Consider the following 25,020-nt stretch of genomic DNA (forward strand, 5'->3'; position numbering starts at 1 on the left):
CCTTGAAGAGGTGATGTTTGGGCATAAAGACTGAATATGAAACTACATGAAAGGCCAAAGTTCTTTTGGGTTTCTCAGCCTGAAATGAATGCAGTCTGCAGGCAAATCTTATTTAATGTGCTAAGCGTCAAGACTAGCAGTCAACACTGCAATTAACATGTTTCCAGATTAGTGTTTAGACAGTATGATAATTAGCTGTTATTAGAGCCTTGGCTGCCACATTGCTGCTGTCATAAGTGCCCAACACTCTTCTTGTACACATTCATCAGATGAGACAAGACATGTGTTGCTTCGTCACAGGGACATTTTGTACTTCTTCACTTTATCTGTTGTTTTCTGCACCCTCTCGCAAAACACATGGCAAATACCCAGCACACGTGGTGTAGTAAATAATGGACAACAGAGTGAGTTGACTGGATGACTTGCCTCAGTATATGTAATAATCGTTTTGGAAGTTAAATGCCATAAATGCCAATCTGCATAAAGTGATGTCTAACCCTAACCTTTCCAAAATATTTTCCTTTATAAATTACTGATATGTCCATCACTTTTTAAATTAAGATAGCAAACATTTAATTGAAAGTCATGCAGTTATGGGAGACATTAGCATTTACTGGGATGACTCCAAGATCTAATGTTTAATCAGTTTTCTTTTTTCCCCAAGTTTTCCCATGAACCCCTGGGCACCCCTCTACCTCTTTAGAGTTAGTAGCATGGATGCTATTGCCATAGATGCTGATCAGGTGCATTTTTAGACGATTTCTGCTAAAATCAGATATAGCTGTTTTTAGTAAAAATAACAATTTCTTTTTTCTTTTTTTTTCTGAAGAAAGAATTTGAATACGTATATTCCTATTGGCTATGTCCCATTAACTATAACAACATAATTTAAAAGTTTTGATACTCACTCACGTGGATGGAGGCTTAATGTGAGCTAAGACCATTTGCAGGCCCCACAGCACCAGTTAGTGATGCTAACCAGAGCCCGAGAGTGTCCTGAGCACATAGAGCAGGAAATCTGGTCCTGAACTCAATCATCCCAGTGGAAGTTATCAGTGCCCCACACAGAGCACACAAGAAGGCAGGAATGTGCTGATAAGCTGAGCCACTGACCTGCCCCCACCTCCTCTTCATCACAGTGATTGAAATGAGGACAGCAGAGCCAAAGAGAAACAGAAATGATAAGGGAGGTTTCTACACTATAAGAAAAAGGAGGTTCACGCCAAAATGAAACTGATGAAAGAGTTTCCAAGCCTATTCGTCCTGATAATTCCACATCCCATTCACACCGGGATTTATGACAGCCTTGATTTACACAAGCTAGCCTCTGTGTAACTGGAGCTATAACCACAATGTAAACATGCCATATGACCAGACAGAGGGCAAATGTATTATGAGAACATAGATTTCAATGACATATCGTTAAAACATGTTTGCTGGGAAGTCTAAATTTGGCCACGGATCAAAGCAATGACCTTTTCATGTCCAACACACCCATCGATCTACTAACACTGTCTCCAAAATGTAGTCCAAGGGTGAGGTAGTACATAAGAAACAAAATACCATCATTTATAGCTTGATCTACAGAATGCTAACTCAAAAGCCTTAAACACATGCAATATAAGATACTTCCAAACTATGTTTTGTTGTGGAAACAGTTGTTCAAATAAATAATGATTTATTTCTTTTTTTTAAAAAATGGACAAAAACCACGAGTGCATTATAGTAGATTAGCAAAAACCTGCCCTGTGGCAAGTTCCTGCCAGGCCTGTATTATAGTGCATTATAGTAGATTAGCAAAAACCTGCCCTGTGGCAAGTTCCTGCCAGGCCTGTGGTGCTTGTTCAGTTTGTTCATGTATTAAGGCACAAACACGTATGTTAAGTCAACATGTTTCTCTTTTTGTCTTCATTATATCACTCTACACAGTCAGATGGTAAATGCCAAACAAATGCATGATAAATATATTAATTTATTTTTGTTCTTTGCAAGCGACATTTTCATTGTGTAAGAATTACAGTAACTACTGGTGTCACTGTTTGATGTACACTTATTTACAGATATGCATGACGACACAGTTGATCCAAAAGTGCCATTGCATTAAAAATTGTTTATCAACATGTATTTGCAAACAACAACTTACGAACAGTTAATGCAGCTGTTCGTTCTGAAATAAGCTACCGCAAATACTATTTCTAATATGTAGACTTAATTGTTATAAAATAATTCCCAAAAGCTATATAGATGTTGATAATCCTAGATAGAAAGTTTCATCCACATTGCTTAACGTGGCTAGGAGTTAGGAAACAGACACATGCATACACTGTAATCCTTATAGTACGATACACTAACATGTTGGGACAGATGTAAGCACAGATGTTACAGTTCTTCAAAATAGCACAGGCTAACTCATTAATTCCCCTCTTTGTTATTCTAGTGGCCCCCTGAGGCTATCACTAGCACTGAAATGCAAACTATTTACAGTGTAACACAATGGGTAAATCAGCGGGAACACTTCTCATGCACTTGCACTTACACAGAACGTACATCGAGATATGAAACTCATTGTTTGCAATGCCTTAGCATTAGCACAGTCAGCATCACAGCTTATGAGACTATGGTGCATATTCATGTATCATCTTTGCAGTAACTTGCTAATTACTAGGGACCTTCCCAGTGATTCATTTCCTGGCTGATTAAAAATGTGGTGGGAAAAAATACCCATGACTCATCTAAAGTTGGCAAAATAGTCAAAGCTGAGGTGATTTTAAGCTAGGCATAGTCCAAAAATACTGCATTTTTATTGAAGAACCATTTATGAGTATCAATCACATTTGGAGCTGCAACGAGTATTTCGAATAATTTGATTCTAAAAAAAATTATTATTAAAAGTTAATAATATAATTAAAAGTTATCGATGCTTTGTCTCTGAAGCGCCATTGTCACCATGGAAACGCGAAAGCGAGCGTCTCTCCCACGTTTGCGACTAAAAAACAGACCAGCAATACAAACGTATTTAGGAGTAGCGTGTGAATAAAAAGTCTGACCACATTAAGTCCACACAGCTTTAAACAGAAACACTGACAACACAACAGCAGCAGTGATGATGACTTTAACATGGAAACAGAGTCTGTTTACACACCGCGAAGAGCAAAGAGGCGGAGCCGTTACTGAGACGTGAAAGAAAGCCGCGTGTTTCTAGCGTCCAAACAGCAGCGCTGTTCCCGTAATCATTATTAAAACCTTTACTGGGATAAACGAGCTGGAGTCCTTCATCAAAGCACCTGATCAACAAACTCAGACGTGAAGAAAAACAGACTTTGTAGCTGCGCCATCCACCGCCGTTTGTTTTACACAGCAAAAAGTCTGCAGTAAGCCTCCAGAAGTTATTAAAAACTGCAGATTAACTGTTAACTTAGTCTGATGGCACCTTTAAATTATACAGCTTACTGAAGGCTGACGGCAGCCATCCTATTGTACATGGAAACTGAAAGGGGCGAATCGAAAATGGGCATGGCAATACTAGACCATATTTATTTCAACATTTTTTCAGAAACATTTTTCAGATTCAAAGTGAAATAATATAAAATACTGTCTCAATTAAATTACATTAATATATTTAAAAATGAAAACTTTTTTTTCCACAAGCCAATAAAAATGTACATAGGCCAGTAAAACTGAGCCACTGGCGTGCGGGGTTTTAGGTTGGACACTGAATTATTGTTAATATTAATTAACGTCTACACCATCATAACATCTTGTTTTAAGCAGCGCAGAAACTTTGCATCAAAGCACAGGGCAAACTTCAGAGTGCTGATACGCTGGCGTCTATTCATTGCACCCACCACATTCTCCTTTAAAGGCTAACAGACACAAACTCACTGATTCACTTGCACAGACAGAAACCCATGTACAGGAACTCATAAAGCCTTCCAAGAACACAGAGTAAAGATTAATTAATTTTTTTTATTCTTATTATTTTATTATTACTGAAATAATCGCTAGCTGCAGCCCTAATCACATTTCTCAATTTCTTTTAAAAGCCATTAAAATATGTGGCATATTGCAGTGTGCACAAAATTGCACATGCATTGTCATATTATTTGCTAAATGTGGCTAACATTAGCAGCGGCAGCACCAGCAGATTTGCAGGTTGGCACTGAATCCAGTTACCTACAGTCCAAATTAGATGGGGTAAAAGCCAGTATATTCAGCCACAGCCTAAAAACATATTTTCATTTTAAATATTGGAAAAGTCACACTTAATTTACGAGAAGTCATCTACCTTCATTTTCAGGCATCTAGTTCGTACAATACATTTCCAGTAAATTAATAAACAATGGCTCTGTTTTCTCTTTGTTAATGTAGCTTTGACTTATGTCTGCATATACATAAGCCTAAAAATGTAAATTGGTATCAGCACCCAACAGTCAAGACTGGGCTCTAATCAAACATTTTCAGCCATTGTTTTCCAGCATCCTTAATTTAAACACATTCTTTATCATCTGCACAGAGGCCATCCACTTTGATATCTTATATGAAAGTAATCTGTGTGCACAGTCCTATCTGCAAAACCAAGGTTTATAGGTGCAGCATGTATAAACACATGACATAAATACAGTAATTCAGTCTCATTAGTATGTCTGTTGTCACCACCAAACAGATAAGCCCCTAATTCCAGCCAGTTTCTATAAATACACAGGATTACAAAGCTGCAGTCAGTCAAATTTAACTTAAGTAGGCAAAATATCAGATGCGCTTGTCCTTCCAAAACCGCAATGACTCAGATGATGGTTGCTCCAATGACAGCTCAAGGCAACATGATTTACAAACCAACATGTATGTCTGCCCTTGGGTTGATATTTTCTTCTTCACAGTAACATGTTTGCCAGAGTCGCTGCCTGTACAGCTCTGTGTTCTGATCTGTTTTTCAGTAGGGAAAGAAAGACGCAAACTGGATTGTGCAATGAAACATCTGAAGGGTAATCACAAACATCATCTGTAGTATGACTCTCCCACTTCATTTGACAAATCTATTTGCCTTCCCAGCTGCAGATTCATGTAGTGTTACTATCACAATGCCAGTCGCCAGCATTTACACATTTTAGTCACACGCACAAGGGAGGTTCAAGATGAAGATGTGCGCCAATGAATCACAAAACTTCCAGTAAAAGATGCAGTAATTACATATGTGATAGGGTAAAAAAAAACCACTGCAATTGTTAAATAGCATTCAGTGCTAAAGTCATAGACTGTATTAACAAAAACAACACAAGTGAAATGCATGACAGGACAACTCCTATATTTTTCCAAAAAAACATAACAGAACTTCATACACATTTAATACCTGGCATCTTGGCCGGAAGTGACGCTTAGACATCTCACAATCTTCTTTTGTATTCAAAACGAGATTGCGAGATGTAAGGAACCACCAGAAAGAGGTGGTTGATCGTTTTACTCTGCAGTTAAACTGACTTAGGAATCCCTTAAGAAGCTTTTGGAAGGATAAGGTAAAGAAATTAGAGTCAATACAGGATATTTCGATTACTAAAATCCCGGATAACATCAAGTCAGAATCTGAAGCTCACATCTTCATTGTTATCTCATATTTCTACACGTCCTAACATGCTAGTGTCTTCTGTACATAAATTAAATAGGTTACACCACATGTGAAAACGAGAAAAGTGATAATAACATGCCAAAAAAAAAAAAAAAAAAAAAAAAAAAAAAAAAAACCTACATCAACCAATACTAAACAGGTGAACACTGGTGCCTTCAGTTCATGTTAGCAGCTGTCCATTGGTTAGTATGGAAACTAACAATGAAAGTTAGCCTGCATGCGCCATACCAAACAGTCGTTTATCCCCACCAAAGACCCCTCACACACACAAGCACACACATAGCTGGTATTATTATGACATGTTTAAAATGTAACGACAGCGGGGCAGGTGAGCAGGTAGTCCAGTGCCACTAACCTAATCCCAGCTAAGGACATAACAACTTTCCCAAAAATCCCACTTCGTTTTTTTTTTTACTAACGGAACATCAGAACAAGGTGAGACAGCGCACCACCTCCCCCTTTAATTTCCTCTTCCTCTTTTTTCTTTAAGAGGAAGAAAAAAAACCCATGTCATATTTCTAGCAGCTGACTTCATATTACCACTCCCTCCTTGCGTCCTGCACCCTGACACTAAATCTTGTGCCCCTTTTATACCCTCTTGGTCAAATCAGCCCCCTAGCTGGCCGACATTTTGTTCCAGCAGCTAGGCTAGCTACTCCCAGCTAATCTTACCTGGACGCACTTAATAACCCGTCCGCTCGATGACAGCTCTAACGCAAGGCATTCTGTAGCTTATTCTAACCGTTTATGCATGTCCCACATAAAATACGTTAATGAACCTCGTTATTGGCCATTTCAAATAGGAGGTACGTTAGCGTGGCAACTTGCTAACCCCTTAGCATAGCGCGCAGATGCAGTTGGTAGCAGTGAGGTAGCTAAGTTACCTCGGCTTGCACCGTTATCGTTCGCCTGTACCCGCAGGGGGACACATCCAGTCAACTCCTACGGCTGCAAAGAAAAACACGCTCCCCAACAACCCACTTGAGGAAAAAATCAAGATAACCATTCACCTTCGTGAAAGCAATGGTCTTCTCGGCGTGCTTGTTAAAATCTCACATAAAAGGAAAGGGGTCTCTCTGGTGTGGCTCCAGAGCAGCAGCAGCCGCCGCACTGCAATGGCAGGCAGTGGATGAAGCCTGCCCCCCCCCCCCTGCGCTCACATTTCGGCTGCCTGCTCCGCCGCGGCGACAGTGACAGGTTCGCCTGGAAGAAACCATTCCGGTTTATCCGCGGGGGGAGAGGAGGAGGAGGAGAGCAGGGATGCAGAGCAGAGAGGCTGCCCACAGCAGGAGCAGCAGCAGTGATATCCAGCAACACGAAGCGCCATTCCAGCGCGTCGTTGAAGATGGAGAAAACACGCCGAAGACGCTTGATCAGATTGCGGTGAACATATCATTATCCAGTTTTAGGACCCGAGTAATTAAGACGACTGTTATTTTGTCATCGATTAATAAATATCAATGTAATTGGATATTCCTGAAGTGGACCGTCGACGATTGTTAATGTTTTTTCATATAACTTGTTATAATTACACTTTTTAAATTTATTATTACGTTAGATAAACTAAATCTGGTTTAAATTAATGCATTGATTGCGAGAAGCCTTTTAAATTTCACATTAGGTGAGCATGTTTATTGACTAACAGGGGACACTATTATTGCTTGGGTTTTTTTTTTTAATTATCATTATTTTAATCTAAATAATAACATAAGTTTAGGCAGCAGATCAGCGCTTGGTCAAATAAATTAGAAAAAGCAGGTAAATTTTCATTTTATTTAGGTTAACAAATTTTCTGTTGTCAATAAAAAGCTTGTGAGTGTGTAGTCAGTCATAAATAGTTAATAACTTATTAACTTTGAAGTTGATATTTGTCTTGACCACCAAACTGCCCCTTTCCCCCCCTTTTTCCAGGTAATATGTTTTGCACTAAACCAAATTGTCTGCCCTCTTTGCCTCATATTGTGCAAAAAGGTAAAGTACAGAGAGGTATTTTTGTGTGAGGATGACAGGGCTATTGGCAGTGTTTGCATTCATACTTTTAAAAGTGTAGTTTTAAAATAGTATTTTTTGCTTTTTTGCCAACATTATGAGAGTATTTTTAAAACACAGCTCATTCACATGCCGCAGTACTCGCTAGTGTCAAAACTAAGACACTCCAAGATTTTTTTTTTAAAGCAAACAACATTTGTAAACATTTAACACAAAGCTAGAACACATATTCATTAGTTACAGACACAGAACCTCAAGCTCTATATAATCTCACTAAAAAATAACAGTAACAGTAAAAGATTGACTTTAACAAATCTGTAGGGTTCACTAAGTGTCCTTTAAAGGCACCAGTGCTGGACAAGGACAGGACGCTTTATCCCACATGTGTGATTAGATGCCTTCCTTATGTTGCTCTGAATGCAAACTGTGTCACCAAGAAATGTATTTAGCTATTACTTTTAACAACCTCAAACGTAAACTTTTTTATAGGAAAAGCTGAGGTAGGTTACTTAAGTTGTAACTACATGGTGCAGAAAGCCATTTAAAATGCAGAGGATAGAATTAAAATCCAGCCTACAGTCACGATGCTCAATACTCCTTCCCATGGGGGCATACAGATTTAATCAATATACAGCTGAATGTAAATTGTGCACTGCACCAAACTCCACTCTTAAGACTGTATCGCATGCACTTTAGTTTGTTAGCGTTTCCACAAGTAACTAATTGCCTGCAGCGCCGTCCGTTGTGTATTTTATCACTTTGAGAATGTGTGACCGTTCTTGTCACCTCTGCCTCTGGCACTAATGAACGCAGGAGAAGATAGGGCCTGAATATAATGCTGGAGGAGCACAGAGGTCCTGCAATGTTGCTGACGTAAGGAGATCGCTGCAGATTTCATTGGAGGATCCGAAGGAGAAGGGGGAGGTGAGGAGCATCTTGAATGGAAGAATGCGTGTTGGCCAAGGTCATAAGAATTAGATAAACAAAGGCAGGCACAGATGTCGTGTGGAAAAGCAAAGTGTAATGAGCAGCAGTTGTAACTTACAACTCTTCTTCTTATATTGTGATAACAGCAAAACCTTTTGCAGTAATTGAGAGTGTGATGTGTATCTGGAGGATGAGAGTCATCACTGTATGTTCTTGTCACACATTACAATGTTCAAAGTTTGTAAGCATAAAAAATCAAACCATACTTGTAATGCATGTCCTGTTTTGCCATCTGCGTCTGTGAATTGAAGCAGCTTTGATGTGAGCTCATGCCTCTTAATGTATTTCTGCAGAAGCCCTTGACGTACCCTCTGTTATTGCTACAAGAGTGTTTGCATCACTGACTTCAACAGCACAGAGGGAGTTTCACACGCCGTGCAACAGAATAATGCAGCGTCTTCTCCCCCCCATCAGCGCATCTAAAAACACAGACAGGATCCAAAGCAAAGTATGACCAGAGTGGGAACGAATCACACGAGTGGAAAAGCAAATTAGAAATTCACAGCAGGCTGGCTTTTAGAGTGCACTGCCCCTGACGGCACGTGAGTCACCTCTCGGCTGTACAGGTCAGGAAAACAGCCGACTAAGCAAAGGCTGGCGTGGCCATCTATGTGCTTTAATGACCACAGCTATCAAATGACATGACAGAAGTTAAACATAGCACTGCAGCAGAGGAAAATAGAGGCATTTGTCCAATAGCTACGTGGAATAATATATGATATTCCATGACTCCATGTTGCCAAAGCTGCAAGATGATACGCAAAACTTTGTGTGTCTTATCTTGTTACCCAGTGGCTGGTTTTACAAATTGGAGTACATCAGTGTAATCCCATAACGGAGTGAGCTGGCTACTGTACAGTGGCTTGTGTTTCTGCGATTTCTGTGTTGTCCTCTGTCAGCATCACTGACCTCTAGCATGAGAAAACATCCCACTGACGTGACAGCCAAGCCATTACTTCAGGACAGAAAGGTTTTCAGAGGGCCGTGGCGTTATGAAGCGCGGCACATAGACGCCGTCATTCGTGATCTCACGAGTAGGAGACGTCTTGTAAAGTCAGCAGGTAAGAAAAGCACCCATCAAACAGAGTTTTATAGATGAATGAAGTTTGACCTCTGTAAAGCATGTAGAGCGGTAAAATCCAGCTGAAGGCTCGAGGAGACACAATGTTGCTGCTGGTACCTGGATTGGAAGCTCATTTTACAGTTTGTGATTGCATCATCAGTCATAATATACATATTTAATCTGGAGTGTAATATTCAGTTCCCGCATCCAAATATAGATAGCATTTATGATGATAATCATGCAGCTGTTTGCTGTTTAACCTTTTGAGTACTGCGCTTTTATGTAAGGCGCAGCTAATGATTCACTTTTGTCTTTGTGGTTTGCTTCCTTTGAATGCAATTAATAATTTATTTATTTTTATTATCACATGCCAAATGGCTGCTTTGAAATGTGCTTTTGCTGCAAAGGAGCAGCTAAATTGTCACCGTATATCTGTGGAGAATTTGCCTTTTGCACCATCCGTATTATTGCACCGGATCAAAAATGCTATCCCAGAAAATACTCTATTACATAAGTGTCTTATCTTTTTTAAATTCCCACTTTAAACACAGGTAGCCTGTTTAATAAACTGGTGCAAGCATTCTGATCTACAGTTAGTGGAAAATAAGGAATGACACAAACACCATCTGACACCATGGACGTTCAGAATGTGATTGAGAAAGGACAAATCTGGATTTACTGATTCGTGCTTTTTAAAAGCTAAAATCATGTTCAGGAGAGAGGAAACACATATTTTCCAAGATTCCCCCAAATGAACCTATAATCTGTGTCTCATTTTCCCACCAACGGCTGAGAGCTCAGACATATCAGGTGACATGAAACGGCCTCACATCCCCGGCCTGCGGATCATGTGACAACAGTCTACCACAGCATCCAAATCCTCTGGCTCAAACGACATCATGTACACCGGCAAAGAAGCAATCACCTAAGTATGTTTATCCCAGGAGGGAGCATGAATGCTAATAAAGATGAACAATTCCAATCAGTTAATGTGGATCCGCGTTATGATAGAGAGGTTTTTCACTAGTAAGGTGGGGGGCTAAATTTTTTTGCCTTTGAGCAAATGCAAAGATTAACCATGAAGCTGAATTCCTCGAGGGGGTATTAAAGATTTTAGAGGACCAGTTTTGGTTCTGCAGAGTGCTGAATGGCACCAATGTGTTGATTTTCAGCGTGCATTAAGAGGAACTGCTGAAATCCTGTGATCTAAGGCCTAACCACCAACACACCGTGTGACCCAGGATGTGAAATATCACTTAAGACTTAAATTTATGAGGTGGCTGCTTCTTATTCCCCATCATCAAGAACTTTAAATTATTTTGGATTCATAAGCGGCTGTCTATCCTTGGCTTGCTCCAAAGAGAAAAATCTTGCTCGGGATGATAGTAAAGCAATTAGAGGCCTAGGTGGACTGTAATCAGATGGTCCCTTTGGACCAGACCGAAGGGGTATTTTGGAGGGCAGTTGATAGGGGTAACAGAGACAGGAAGAAAAAGGGAGAAAAATCACCCAGGTGTAATTTACCGCACTGCGGAAATAAGCCAGACCATGCTATAAATCTCCACTTCTCATTTCTACTAGAAAATAATTTTTACTAAAGTGCAGGTTAAGTCACTGGCAGATCCCATGAGAAAAAGATAAATCAGGGCATAGAGCGCATGGTTGAAGGTGTCCCCCCTAATGCAATAAATTAAAAAAGCATGGAGTTAAACAATACTGTATCATCGGCTTCAGCAAGCAACTCTACCACTTTCTGTGGCTGCACAGTTCATTTATTGTAGCGATCATTTGTATCTTAACATTAGTGCCTATGTGAAAGCTAAACCCAACATCCAACCCCCCTTTTTTCTCTATTGTGTCAGCTGTGCAAAAAAAAGAAAGAGAGAGCATGTGTCACTCTGTTCCTGTGCCTTTAAGTAGTAAAACTCTGCCCTCTGCAGGCTTTCAGCGGAACACTTTATCCGTCTTGAACCTGGCTGTGTCAAGCCTCGCAAGAAGAAATCTATATGAAGAATTTTTCATGATGGCGTGAACACAAGCAGGAGGAGAGTGGATCTGCGTGATTGCAGGCCCATGTTGGCGGGTGATGCACGCTCGATCTAATGGAGGGAGACGCATGAAGGAGCTGCGGCTGTTCGAGTCTGCCGTGATGGGATGCTCCTGAGCCTAAACAGCATATGGTGCCTCCCTGGGCATCAACACACATCCTACATGTACAGCAACATGGCAGGCTGCAAGAAGCACACAGACGCACCGTGCGCACATCTAACTACACAAAAAATACAAACACACACTGCTATTTGTCATGTAGAAATATAAATCAGTAAAGTAAAACCTTACATTTAACATGATGTGACATGTTAAACCTTACAGTACTTGAAGCTAGGGGTGCACTGATATATTGGCGTTGTTATTGGCTGATGTTGTCCTTGTTGCCTGACATCAACATATCGACTTCCTTCTTTACCAAAGACAGAATTAAATGTCAACAATGTCCATCTGGACTGGATCGTCATTCACCTGAATTTGTATGATCTGATACTATCAATGAGTATGTTGCTTGATGTAAACACCTAATGAGTAAAGGGAAAAGCTCACAATATAGCATTATCACAACGAAAGGTTATTATTTAGACAATAAAACAGCAGCTATTTGTGATAGTCACTTACTGATGTCCATTTCATTTTAGAAAATAATCACGCCGTTGCTGGAAATAGTTTCTTAAAAGTTTAAAACCTACGTTTCTCTCAGGAGAGAGACTCGATGTATTTGGACTAAATAAAACCATCAGATGGTGAAAAAACTGTCATCATTTTCATTAATTATTTACTTCATCATAATAAATCATTCTAAACCCTTTTCAATAAGCAATGCAATGACTCATCTGTGGATACGATTAGTATCACATTTTCCTCTGAGGTGTTTGCTGGGAAATGCAACATATATTTTTGCTGCCTGTAAAATGTATTTGCTTCCAGAAAACCAGCATGCGCTCATGTCATGATAATCAATCAGCGGACAATGTAATCTACGGCGCGTCCACAACCCTCGTGATTGATTAAGTTGTCTCGGCGCAGCCTCCTCACTCTTCCATTCTTCATGCCTGACTTGCCCGCCATGGCCACCATTTTGATTCATACAAACGTTACATCATCCTGCTGGGCGTCCTTCACTTGACCATACCCTCAGGTCCTCAACATGAACTTTGAGTCCTCCTTGAAAATCAGCCAACATCGTAATGAGGGTCTTTTATTGTGGCGGTAATAGATCGAGGCTGTATTTTTACAACAGGAAATGTGCATGTGTGTGAGATGTTGGTGTAGTGCAACATTTTCAGTAAACCTCAGCTGCACACAGGACCCGCTGCCCAAGTCTCGCCCCCCCCTATCATAAATCAAGTGGAAAAGTCAATAGAGTTGTTGGAATTTATGTGAGTTTGAGTCTTCTCTTTTGAGATGATTTGTTGTAGATGAGGGACTAGAGTATAACAATTCAGAGGCACGATTTATTTTCCTCAAATTGTCCACTGACAAGCAAGGACTCTGGACAAGAGGAAATCGCAAATGCTGACAGAAACAGAAGCGTTACAAAAACATGCAATAACTAGTTAATTAGGGGTCAAAATGCACAATTTTTTGTGAATTAGCAAATGCTACAAAGCACCGTGCAGTGTCATCATAGAGCCTTAACTGACCCCACCAGATGTCCTAACCGAGGACACATAGACAGGCCTTGTTCTCGGGTCACACCCCCAAGACACGTCCTCAACATCTGCCATTCCCACCGCACGGCATTTGGGATCACACATACACCCATCAGCAGCATCACACATGGTCCGCTCAAGCTCAGTGTCACATATAAGCCCCCTGAAACACCTCCAACCACCCCCCAAGTGCTTATCACCAACAGGACATAAAAATCATCCATTTGACTGTTCTTACATAACAGACCTGCCTCATGTAGAGGAAATCCGTTGCTCCAATCCCAGTTCTTCCCCCATGACCCCCCTTACTCCTCCCCGCTCCTCCTTCCATTGTGTTAGTCGTGATAAATCTCCTGCACCCACCCCCTATGCACTGTTCCTCCCTCCTTTTCCCTCTCTTTCCACAGCCCTTGTGGTGTGTCCCGCTCAGGTGCGGCCCTCCGCTCCCACTCTTATGCACTTCCATTCCTTCATCGCATGGGAACAATCTCCTGGTAACAGGCCCCTGAATATGCAGATTGGTTAATTCAGCTGCAGTTGCTCTCTCTGTAAATGCATCTGCAGCACTTTCCTAAGACTGAGCAGTGAATAAATGCTTACGCTGGGGTTTTTTAGGTGGTAGTTGGGGGGGGGGAGTGCCTCTGTCCATGGCAGATTGCAGCCAAGGATGGGATTTTGAGAGTGGAATAAGGCAAGCAGAACTAATAAGAGATTAGGCTTTGACCGGTGCAAACCTCGGGCCCAAGTAGTGACTGATCCTGATCAGTTAAGGAGTAATTAATTTAATTGTGCTTTTTATCATGGCTTAGCTGCATCTCCTCCCTGCTGATGCAGTTATAGCTTCTCTCTGCAGCTCACCTGGTTATAGCCTTTGCAGCAAACATTCCTTTAACATTTTCCAAAACAGCTGAGAGAGCAGGAAAAACACTGCATTAAAAACACATCTCCCAAAATCAACGCACACACGAAAACAGCAAGCTCAGTTGCACCAAGGCTACACGGCCTTTTTCTGCTCGTCTGTAAAAGACGTCAGATGTAACATAGCGCACGCAAAGATCCGCACATTCAGGAACAAAATACACCAAGCAATGTATTTTTTAGAGCACTGGAGTCAAAGATATTAGAAGTGTAAATGATAATGAAAATGCGATTTTGTGCTCCACTGTGTGCAACACTGCTTTGCAAAGTTAGTGTCACTCGTGAACATGGAAAAATAACTCCTGCCATACACAAAGGCACTGGGTGCATAAAAAGACTGTAGTTAACCCCCCTTCTCCATCTCTGTTGTGCTTTCTGCAGCCTTAGCACTAAAATCTGATTCAAGCTTTCTGTGAACAAGTGCACTGCTTGCCAATACAAATGACAGCAGGAGTGGGCCACGCGCCAAAGTCCTCCCCTGACTATCAAGAGAGAAAAGCAATCAAAAGAAGCAATCAATATAAACAAAGTCTTAACTACTATTGATTATTTAGCTCCACACTGATGGGCAATGATAGTTATGGACCTGAATTCATACACTCAGTTGATTAATATCTTTACCCATGTGTTGAATCAGCCAAACAGGCAAGAGTTTTTACATTATTTTTAAATTTTTTGGGGGGCGGGATTGTATAAAACGAATGCACATCACCCAGAGGCTCAGTGGCAGTGTTGTGTCTGATGTGACATGCCAGCGGGATGTAACGGAAACTGTTCCTCAGCTCAGCATCCTGCGGTGTCATCACTCACTGTAAGGCGGACCGTTACTTCCATCAGCTGCATTTGAGTTTGGGCAAGTCAGCAAGTTTTCCTCTATTGCACACGCAGCCCGTGCAAAAGAAATATACCCTGGAAAGGCCCCGGATCCCTTAGCTGAGCTCTCAGTCTCTGGTGAGGTAGTGGCCACTCAGGCTGTTTCAAGTATCCTCTCTGAGCGGTAGGTCATAAAGACAAATGACAGCACGGTGTATGACTTACAGAGCGTGATAGGAAACGAGAATGCAGAAACGCCACGCTGCTTTTTTTTATTCCAATGAAAGCTTAGGTTGGTTATGCATGGCTCAAAATCAAGGCCACCACTAATCTGTCAATTACAGCCTAAAAGCCTCCACCATATCACCGCCAGGTTTGCTGGATGGGAACTGAATGTTGATTTTGTAATTACTTTTCAAATGTAGGTCTTTTGTTTAGTCAATCATGACAATTCTTTCCTTTTTTTTGTCGGTGCAGACAATGACTGATATGCGCCGCTAAACTCACTATGCAGGAGGGTTTTCGCTGCTTTTAGCCACGTTAATTAAATGGCTTTAGGGATAAAAAAAAAAAATCAGCCTGTCACTCAATTGGTCCACCACTTACACTGAAGCATTTCAAGTATTGGATGGATTGCGCTTATGTTGAATCCTACAGTAGTGACTTCAGGCCAACAGTTTCTCCTTTTATTGAAATAAAAGTATCTCTGCAACTACTTTATGGATTTATACAAAGGCAAATTTAATGCAGATATCCCATGATCACCAGGGGATAAATGAGGATAAATCCTATTTTTTTTTCTCATAATCCTCTGACTTTTACTCTCATGCCACCATGAGGTCGTGATTTATGGTTTTGGGCAAAATACTTCAGCAATTACAGGATTGATTGCTGTGAAATTCAGTTCAGACGGATTGCAGCAACACCAGGGATTCTCTTTCATATAACGCCATCCTCAAGTCAAACAGCTTCCAGTATGTGGTTTATCACAAATACCTGCAAAACTGAACAAATCCATGAACCCGAACTGTGCTATATGCCGCTATTTGCTTACTGAAGCTAAAAATAAGCTCTCAAAATACACTTAATAGTATTTAAAAGCATTTTATGTGATTATAACTTGTTTAAAAGAAATTACAGCACTTCAAAAGAAACTACATACATACCCCAGAGGCAATAAAAACTCATGTTCTCAAGGGCTGGTATTATTTTTGCCTACCAATCCTTGTATTAATAATTAAACCTGCTGAGAGGTTTTCCTTTAATGAGATGGAACGATTGAGCAGAATTCCTAGTCAGGTCATCGCCGAGCTGTCAACACGATACTGCTCCCCTGAGGCTGAGGCCCTCCAGCAGTCTACTGCTGTGTCTGTGAATGCGTGCGTTACAACTGTGTTTGCTTTGATTTGCGCACGTTAGAGCCGTTCTCCTCATTTTTATGCCTCATGTATCAGAAAGCGCTTTGCAAAGAACATGTCACGATAACTTAAAGCCACTTTACGGATTTGAAAGGAAAAATGTGACAGGTTTTACTTTGAGCATTTAGGAACAGTTTGGTGGATTCAACAATTGAGACACCTGCGCTCTGAATATAAAAAGAGTGTTTTGTGTATGTGTGTCTCTGTGTGTGGCTTGATCCTAAAACATAATCTAACCGTTTTTATATATTTTGGATCACATAAAACCTCAAATATTCATCAGCATCCTGAACTTTATTTTAAACTTTAGAGCAGATTTTAAATGTCACTGTGAGAAAATGTGTCTTTTATCGGGCCACAACCTGCAGGTCGGTCGGCTTAGTTAAGCATAAAGACTGGAAACGGAACGACATGGAGCCTGACTGTGTCCGGCAAACATCAACATGTTTTATCTCGTTATATAACCACTAATACACCTCAAGTATGAAATTATCCCACAAAATCGCAGCATTTTTACACGTCAGTTATGCTGAGGATTAAATAAATGTCAGGCATTTGTTTCACCTCTGTTTGCAGTCTAACTAGCTTGCAGTGATATTTTCATATTTATGAGTACGCTTTAATAAGGTGTAAAAAAAATAGCATTTTTCCTCAACAGTGTTATACCATTTATTTAATATCTTGATAATACTGACAGCTACTACTATACAATCTAATATGATGCAGTACTTTTTCTTTTGAAGCCAAACTTGAATCTCAAGCTGCCTCCACTCCATCTGTACATGGATGACGACACGAATACTGAGAAACTGTTCAGCTTTTCAATTTCAGCAGTCTTTCAAGATAACAGTAAAAACCCTGGAATAATGGTATGATGACAATTACACTGCTTACTCATCCCATCACGGAACAATTTCAAGAATATTATAGTCAGCTGTCAGTGTACAGTGTAGTTTCCGCTAATCTAACTCTCATCAGCACCCAAGAATATAAGAAATATTCAACTTTAATTAAAGGGTTGTATTGTAAAGCTCCTGTAATCCAGTTATAAATCAGCTATTTGATATTCATGGCTTACAAATCACAGCTGAAGGATTTCTCTTTTTCTATTATTACCTTTCTTCTTGCTGCTTTGAAATGATCTAATGTCACTATTTATTTCTGTTATTGTCAAGCTTTGTATGTGGGAATGTTGGAGAACCGCAGAACTGATGTGAATTTTACAGGTCGTGTGTTTTTACCAGGGACAAAGAGGTCCTGATTGGCCTGCCTTACTGGGGCAAATGTTTAGAGATTTAAATAACTTCTTTCTTTAGTTGGCACGTTATTAGAATTGCAATTTTTCTGTGTTTCTGTTTTTTCTGGCTTCTTGGAAATGTGTATTTATGATAAAAAAAAATCATCACTTTGGCATCCTGTGCATTCACTTACATTAGAATCAAGGAGGTCAATGCTGTCCAAGCTCTTGCTCCTATGAATGCGGCCCTTGATGCGGCGGAGTGATGGCTTGCCCTGACTGGTGCTCACGGAGGAGGCTGCTGTGCCGGAGCCCGCGGTAGGACTGGGGTGTATCCTGAGGTGAGCAGAGAGGGAGCAGGAGGAGTAGGGAGGAAAACAACAACACCACATCAGAGCAAATAAGCTCATGCATATTTTCAATACAGCAGGAGAAAGTGCCACGAGTGAGACTAAAGAAGACGAGGAAACAGGCTTTAGTGATGTTTCTGCCTTTCAAAATGCCACAGCCCCCCTACAGGATAAAATGGCATTTAAAGAAATCTATAATTGGATTTAACTTTACAGAGGCACTGTAGGGAAGCACCGCAACTTCGAACACAGAAGGCCAGTGCTGCTCCGCAGGCCATGACAGCCAAACTACAGCTCGGTTGTGGTGAGATGTGGGGAGGAGGCACACTGGGCTGGCCTGTCACCAATACTCTCATGAAATGTTGTACCCGTCGCAAATGACATAATTAAGCAGCGCCGCTGGAACCCTGCTGACCACATTAAAACCCTCTGCCTCTCCTTCCTTTTGTTTCCTATGTTTGTTTCGTAATTGCTGTGTAAATCACTATAATCACCAAAAAAATAATCAGCCCCAATGGGGGGTGAATAAAGCAGTCACATCTACCTCCTGTAAGCCTTACTGTATGTTACTTTAGCTGAACTTTCTAATAGGGCACAATAGTTGTGCTTATACATTATACATACAAGCCTTAAAAAATAAACATTATTGATTAGTAGTTTGTAACAAATTACTAATGTTTAAATATCCAGTGAGCGGAAGTTCTCAGGGCGGAAACGTCTTGTTGTCAAAGGGTTCAGAGGGGAGCTTTAAGCTCACAGGAAGCCACTATTAACTCAAATAACCACTTGTTACAACCAAGGTGTGCAGAAGAGCATCTCTGAATTCCCAACATGTCAAACCTTGAAGCAGATAGGTTAAAGCAGCAGAATACCACACCAGATGCCACTTCTGTCAGGCCAAGAACAGGAAACTGAGGCTACAATGACGTGGGCTCACCAAAAGCGGACAATGGAAGGCTGGAAAAATGTTGCCTGGTCAGATGAGTCTTGATTTTCTCTGTGACATTCAGATGGTTAAGGGCAGATTTTGGCATAAATAACATGAAAGCATGGATTCATCCCACCTTGTATCAGGGGTTCAGGCTGCTGGCGGTGGTGTAATGGTGTGGGGGATATTTTCTTGGCACATTTTGGTTCCCTCATTACCAAATGAGCTTTGTTTAAACACTACAGCCTGGAAATACCTGGTTACTCGTGACAGTGAGTTCACTGAAATCAAATGGCCTCCATAGTCACCAGATCAGAGTGTAATAGAGGTTGCTTTGCGATGTCAGTTTGCCAAATCATGCAGCAACTGGAGTTTTAATCGTCAGTAACCTATCTGTATTTATTACATTTTCCTATTGTTAACTGTAAAGTTAATCCTCTACAAATCTCATCTATAAACGATTAGTAAATAGGTTATTAAGAGTTCATAAAACAGTTCAAACGTTAATTTGTGACTTCATATATATTTTTTAGCAAGAGTTCAAAAATATGACTGATGTTTCTTAACGACAAAAAATGTTTTAAATGTCTTTTAAATGTCTCAAATTTGTATATTTATGCCTTTCAGTAATGTATTTCTATATCAACGCAGTTTCAAAGGTGCTGTGATCATTGTTGTCACATGCGTTGTTTCTCTCTTCTGTTTAAAATACAATGAAAATGTTAAAAAAGTCAAAACGATATACTAGGACAATCCATACATGACTGGTTTACTCTTTAGAACTTTTTAAAAATCAGCAGTGGATGTTGCTACATAATTTTGTCCGTACTGAATTAATTCAGCGTAGAAAAGGTTTCTCATGAATATAAAAAGCTCATGAAGCATAGTGTAGCTCAAATTGGCGCTATTGTTACTGCCTCTTCTCTTCTCTGAGTCACTCCTAATGAGGATTTAGATAACACAATATTCAATGAGGTAAAATCCCCTCTACACAGTGCAGCTCAGAGAAAACAGATATCCATTAGCGAGCTCAACAGCAAGCCCGAGGAGCTCCCGAGGTTTGGAGGCTCAGCAGAGACGTTACGGGAGAGAGGTGCGGACAAAAATGGGAGGGAAGAGAACATCACCAACCACTTTCTACCTGCATTCATTCAATTATTGCCTGAAGCATACTAAGGGGCTTACTGGAAACGCTACTGTGAACCATTCAACAGTACGAGTACGTGCGGTCAATTACTGCCGACCTCAGGTTGTTCTCATAAACAATACAGCAAACATGACTAATGAGAAAAGCTGCTTGGATTGTATCACAGCCCTGGTGCAGCCTTGCGCATTCAGAGCCTCATTTCTTGGATGTTGATTCTGAAATGGATTTCAGCCAAAACACTTCAAGCCACAAAGGCAAGGAGTAAAATAGTGCCAGCAACTGTGCCGACTCAGATATAATGTGCAGTGAATTATTTCTTATTCTCTAACAAATATGCAGGTGTAATGTTTCACTTGTGAGCTGAGACAATGTATAACACTGTGAGATTTAATAATAGCCTCTCCCTTTCACTTGTGACATTTATGGGCACAGTTTAAACTACATGGATGGATGGATGGCGTTTGGCAGCCCAGAAATATTGCCAAAGTGAAGGTCAAAAGAACTCTTTATAATTTAAAGACACATAGTCACAGATTTGAAACTTTACGGGAATAGTTTGACATGTGGGAAATATTGTCCGATCTTTTCATCTTTTCTCCTTAAGAGAAAGGCTACTACCTAATGTGAACCTCACTATTAAAGGCATAAACCATTCACTTGTGGAGAAATCGGACAGGTTAGCTGGTGGCTAGTGTTACTTAAAACCCCATACTTAAACAATTTAACCAGTTGTGTGCTATTATAATGTTATTTTCCCATCATCTATCCACTTTATCCAATTCAGGGTTGTGCAGGGAAGCTGGAGCTTATCCCAGCTGCCATAGGCCAAGAGGCAGCGTATACCCTGCCCAGAGACCAATTAGCCGAACTTCAATGTAAGTCTTTGGACTATGAGAGGAACCCAATAATCCACAGAAAAATGCAAGTCCACAGAGGCACAGCCAGATGGTGGACTCGAACACAGGATCTTCTTGCTGTAAGGCCCTGTGGCCCAATGTTATTTTGCTTCCTTGAAAAATATGAAGACCAATTCAGTCAGTTCATATCTGTTCATGTAATTCTTTCCCTTTTTCCCTATCATATGCTGTTATGTTGTGGATGTGAAAGTACTACAGATGGAAAGGTTTTTTTTTCTAGTTTTGGATTTTCATGATGTCAAGGAGCACAGAAAGCCTTAATAAGACACTCAGAAGCCCCTCCCACCTACTGTTCAAACGTTGCATTTATGAGGTACTGTTAGTCAGAAGAAAGTTGGCTTAACCTCCTAGGACCTGCCGTCCACATATGTGGACACCACATTTTGGGTTATTTAGACCAAAATACTAAATTTTGCTCTACATGGGCCTGATATCCACTTACGAGAACATTATACTGCTACTGTTCTATCAAATTTTTTTTTTTTTTTTTTTTGCCTGTCCCATTTGGTTCTTTAGCCATCAGAATTGTTGTCTGAAGACCAACAAGGATACCCAATGGATTTATTTTGCCAAATGGATCATCATGGCATTGCCGTATTGGTCTATTTGATCGACCTTTGTTTTTATTATTTATTTTATTTTATTTTCAGTTGTTACAGACAGGACAGACATGAGTGAGGGATAGGAAAGGGAGAAAGAAAGAGGAAGGAAAAGAAAAACAGAAGGGGAGAGGGACAGTGAGAAAGGGGGGAAAAATATCTCCTGGATCACCTGTTGAGATACCGCTACTGTTCTATCTAATTTTTAAATGAATATCCTCATATGTGGCTCTCATTTTTCTTAAAAAAAAAAAGGTAAAAAACTTTGTTTTTACATTCATCGGGCCCCGATATGCCCAAATATCAAAGAGATATTAATAATTGAACTCTACCATGTTGTGGTAGAGTTCGGGTCTTAGGAGGTTAAAGTAGAAAGAGAGTGCAAAATATATTGTATTAGACTGCGGATGAACTGAGGGGAATCCATCAAGACCCAGTACAAGACAAATAATCTACTTTATCTACTCTACTGTAGTTAGAGTTTACAAATACAAATATCATAGTTGGCCCTCTTTAATATGAAACAGCTAGGAGAAGTGTAGCTTGGCCTTGCTTACTGCAAGCAGAGAGAAAAGTATTAAGCATCAAAAACCTAGCATCACTAATTAAGATGCTATATCTTGTCTGTTTCATATGTACAAGAAAAGAAAAGAAAGCTGTTCTTGATGTTATTATAACTTGCTGTAAATTCCTGGAGTGGTGTTGTCACCATCTACCAAAAAACATGAGCAGTAGGCCTTGCTGGCTCCATGAAATCACATCTTTTCCATTTCATGCTTCAAATGAGATGTAATGTGCTTTAGAAGTGCCGATGAACTGGTTTTGTTATGGTGTGTTGCAATCCAGGGTTTATGCTAACCAAGATTTTATTTTCCTGCATAGAGAAATTGTTTGCTGTCACAATGGCAAATAATTTATGGTAGGGAGGAACCTTCACTTTGTGAACCTGAGGTTCAAAGCGGGTGTTCCTGAGATAGTCCTGACTATTTCAGGTTTAAATCAGTTTTTAATCAGTTTTTCTATAAAAACCTTCGACATCATAAATTCCCAATAATAATAACCTAATAATAAATTGAAAAAAAAAATACATGTATATACTATCATTCCCACTGCTGTTTCTATACATACAAAAATATGAGATGTCTTCTAGCATATTTTACAATATATAGCAACCACTTATACACAGTGCAAATTGCTGCTGTATTTAATTGAATCTGTATTTTTATCAGGGGTTATTTGTACACTGTATTTTCTTATTTATTTTTTTATTTTTATTTTTCGAATATATCTTTAATTCACTTTTTCTTTTTGACCCTTGTGCTGCTGTAACAAGTGAATTTCCCCAGTGTGGGATTAAATAAAGTCTTTATCTATGTAACAGAGGGGGGTCAAAACAATGGCATTTTAAATCATTCAAGAGATTGTAGGCCTAAATCACAGCACGACAGTTTTGACATCACGCATCCAACAGCAGCTGATTAATATTCATATTTATATTGTGATTGAAAATAACAATTTTCCTGACATCTGTTGTGGCTAACATTTCAAAACTGGTCCCATCAAGCGAGTACACCCTGTCGGAAATCTTTTATCAGTGTGCATTAGCAGAATGCTAGGGTTCCTGTGGGCCACACCATCCTTCTGTTGAACACAATAGTATTGGTATTAATAATTATTTCACGCCTGCAGCTCAAGTCACTCCGATGGATAGAGATCAGTGTTTTTAACAGTATATTGCAACACATTTTCCCGCTGTAGGCTTAATAGGTAGTTAAAATAGTCTTGATAAATTGGCTATAGTTTTAGCCAGAGTTAAAGAAAAATCACTGTATAATAAACAGAAAGCAATTTTAATTGGGTTTTTTTTGGTAATTTGGTACTATTTTCTCAAGTGTTGTATGCTTCCTTTCTTAAAGAGAGCGTGCTCATACTTCTATCAGGTAAAGTAAAGCAGACTCATTACTTTTATTGTAGTTATACAGAATTAAGTGGACCGATCATTTTTATGCAAGCAGAAACCCCCCAAAGACCCATTGCAAGCCAGGAAAAACCCAGCTAAGGTAATCTTTGCAGCAGCTGCTGCAGGCTGCATATTAAGAGAAGAGACATGAAAGTGCTATCAATGTTCTCAGCTAATGGGCAGCAAGAAAGCAAAGGGGCAAATGTTCCAAGAGACTACATATGTTACTGAAAGGACATTTTGTCAGCTTTTATTACTTTAGTGTATTTTCTGCTGATGTCAAATAGCTGCATAGATGCTGCGAATGCAGGATTTTTTTTTAACCATTAATAGCCTAAAAGGTATCCATAATCATTTCTTTGCTGCTTTGTTTAACAAACAGTTCAAGCGCTTGATGCATGGCAAGTTAACAAAACAGTGTGGGTCATCTTGGCCCTGGTATAATGGGAGTATTGGAGTCTTGCCCCATTTGTAGTTTCTTACAACAAAGAAAATCCACTTCAGAAGATAATAGAATAAGATCAATGCCAAGACCCCAGATGGCCCGATGACCACACTGGAGTATAATAATGTAGTGCACAGATAAGGTCAAGCAGATGCCTGATGCTATTACAAAGAAAGGACGGAGAACACACACATACGCATGCACGCGCACACACAAATACACACATTAATCAGTTGCAGGACTTTCTGCCGTGCCTGGTTCCCAATCTCTCTTTCTCTCAGTCTGCCTGGAGGAGCCATCAGGTACGATTAGTTCAAGCAATAATGGCTAGTGCTTAATCAGCAGGTCAATAGGCAATGTTTCGCTCCATTCCTCCCATCTTGGCCAGCGCTAATATAACACTTAACAAGGAGAGCAATCCTGGCCATTGTCTGCCGCACACACACACACACCAATGCACATAAAGAGACACACACTTCAAGAGAAGTACTTATAGATGGCCAATCCAAATAAAGATTCTGTTAAATTTGGCATCTCTCATCACTTTTATCCCAGTATCTTCCTGCTTTTGGTGTGTTATTTGGAGAAAAGGCACAGGTATAAATAAGATGAAGCATTACATAAACACAGTAGACTTGTTGTATTATCCCTACAGGCTTGCAACAGAGTGTAAAGTTCATTAAGTCAGGTTAATGCTAATCTTTGGCTGTGTGCAAGTACAATTTTTTTTAAAAGACTCCAGGCAAGAGGAACATCTGTTTGCAAAGTCTAATCCTAATTTAGATAGATGCTGCCGCTATTCAGTCTTTATTAAAGGCAAGCAAAGCCGTGCCTCCTCTTACACGGAACACACGGTCGCTGGTCGGCGGATGGTGTAAGTGTTCAGGCAGGGCGGTGTGTAATCTCACTGCCACATGCTGTGAGA

General features: G+C 40.1%; 1 protein-coding gene across 16 annotated transcripts in view; it reads right to left on the minus strand.

Moving 5' to 3' along the window:
- Nucleotides 1–25,020, minus strand: part of tjp1b (tight junction protein 1b) — a 72,415-nt gene that overhangs the window by 32,543 nt on the left and 14,852 nt on the right. For 12 of the 16 annotated variants that reach the window (XR_014875086.1, XR_014875087.1, XM_085166311.1 and 9 more), the window contains one exon: nt 17,944–18,085. Coding sequence is in view for 11 of the 16 variants with exons in the window: in XM_085166311.1 (XP_085022437.1) it covers nt 17,944–18,085 (142 nt within the window). In the remaining 5 variants the exon portion in view is untranslated. The other 4 variants (XM_085166316.1, XM_085166318.1, XM_085166317.1 and 1 more) reach the window with 4 other exon arrangements.

This window comes from Neolamprologus multifasciatus, chromosome 7 (genome assembly GCF_963576455.1).
Source record: "Neolamprologus multifasciatus chromosome 7, fNeoMul1.2, whole genome shotgun sequence".
NCBI lineage: Eukaryota > Metazoa > Chordata > Actinopteri > Cichliformes > Cichlidae > Neolamprologus > Neolamprologus multifasciatus.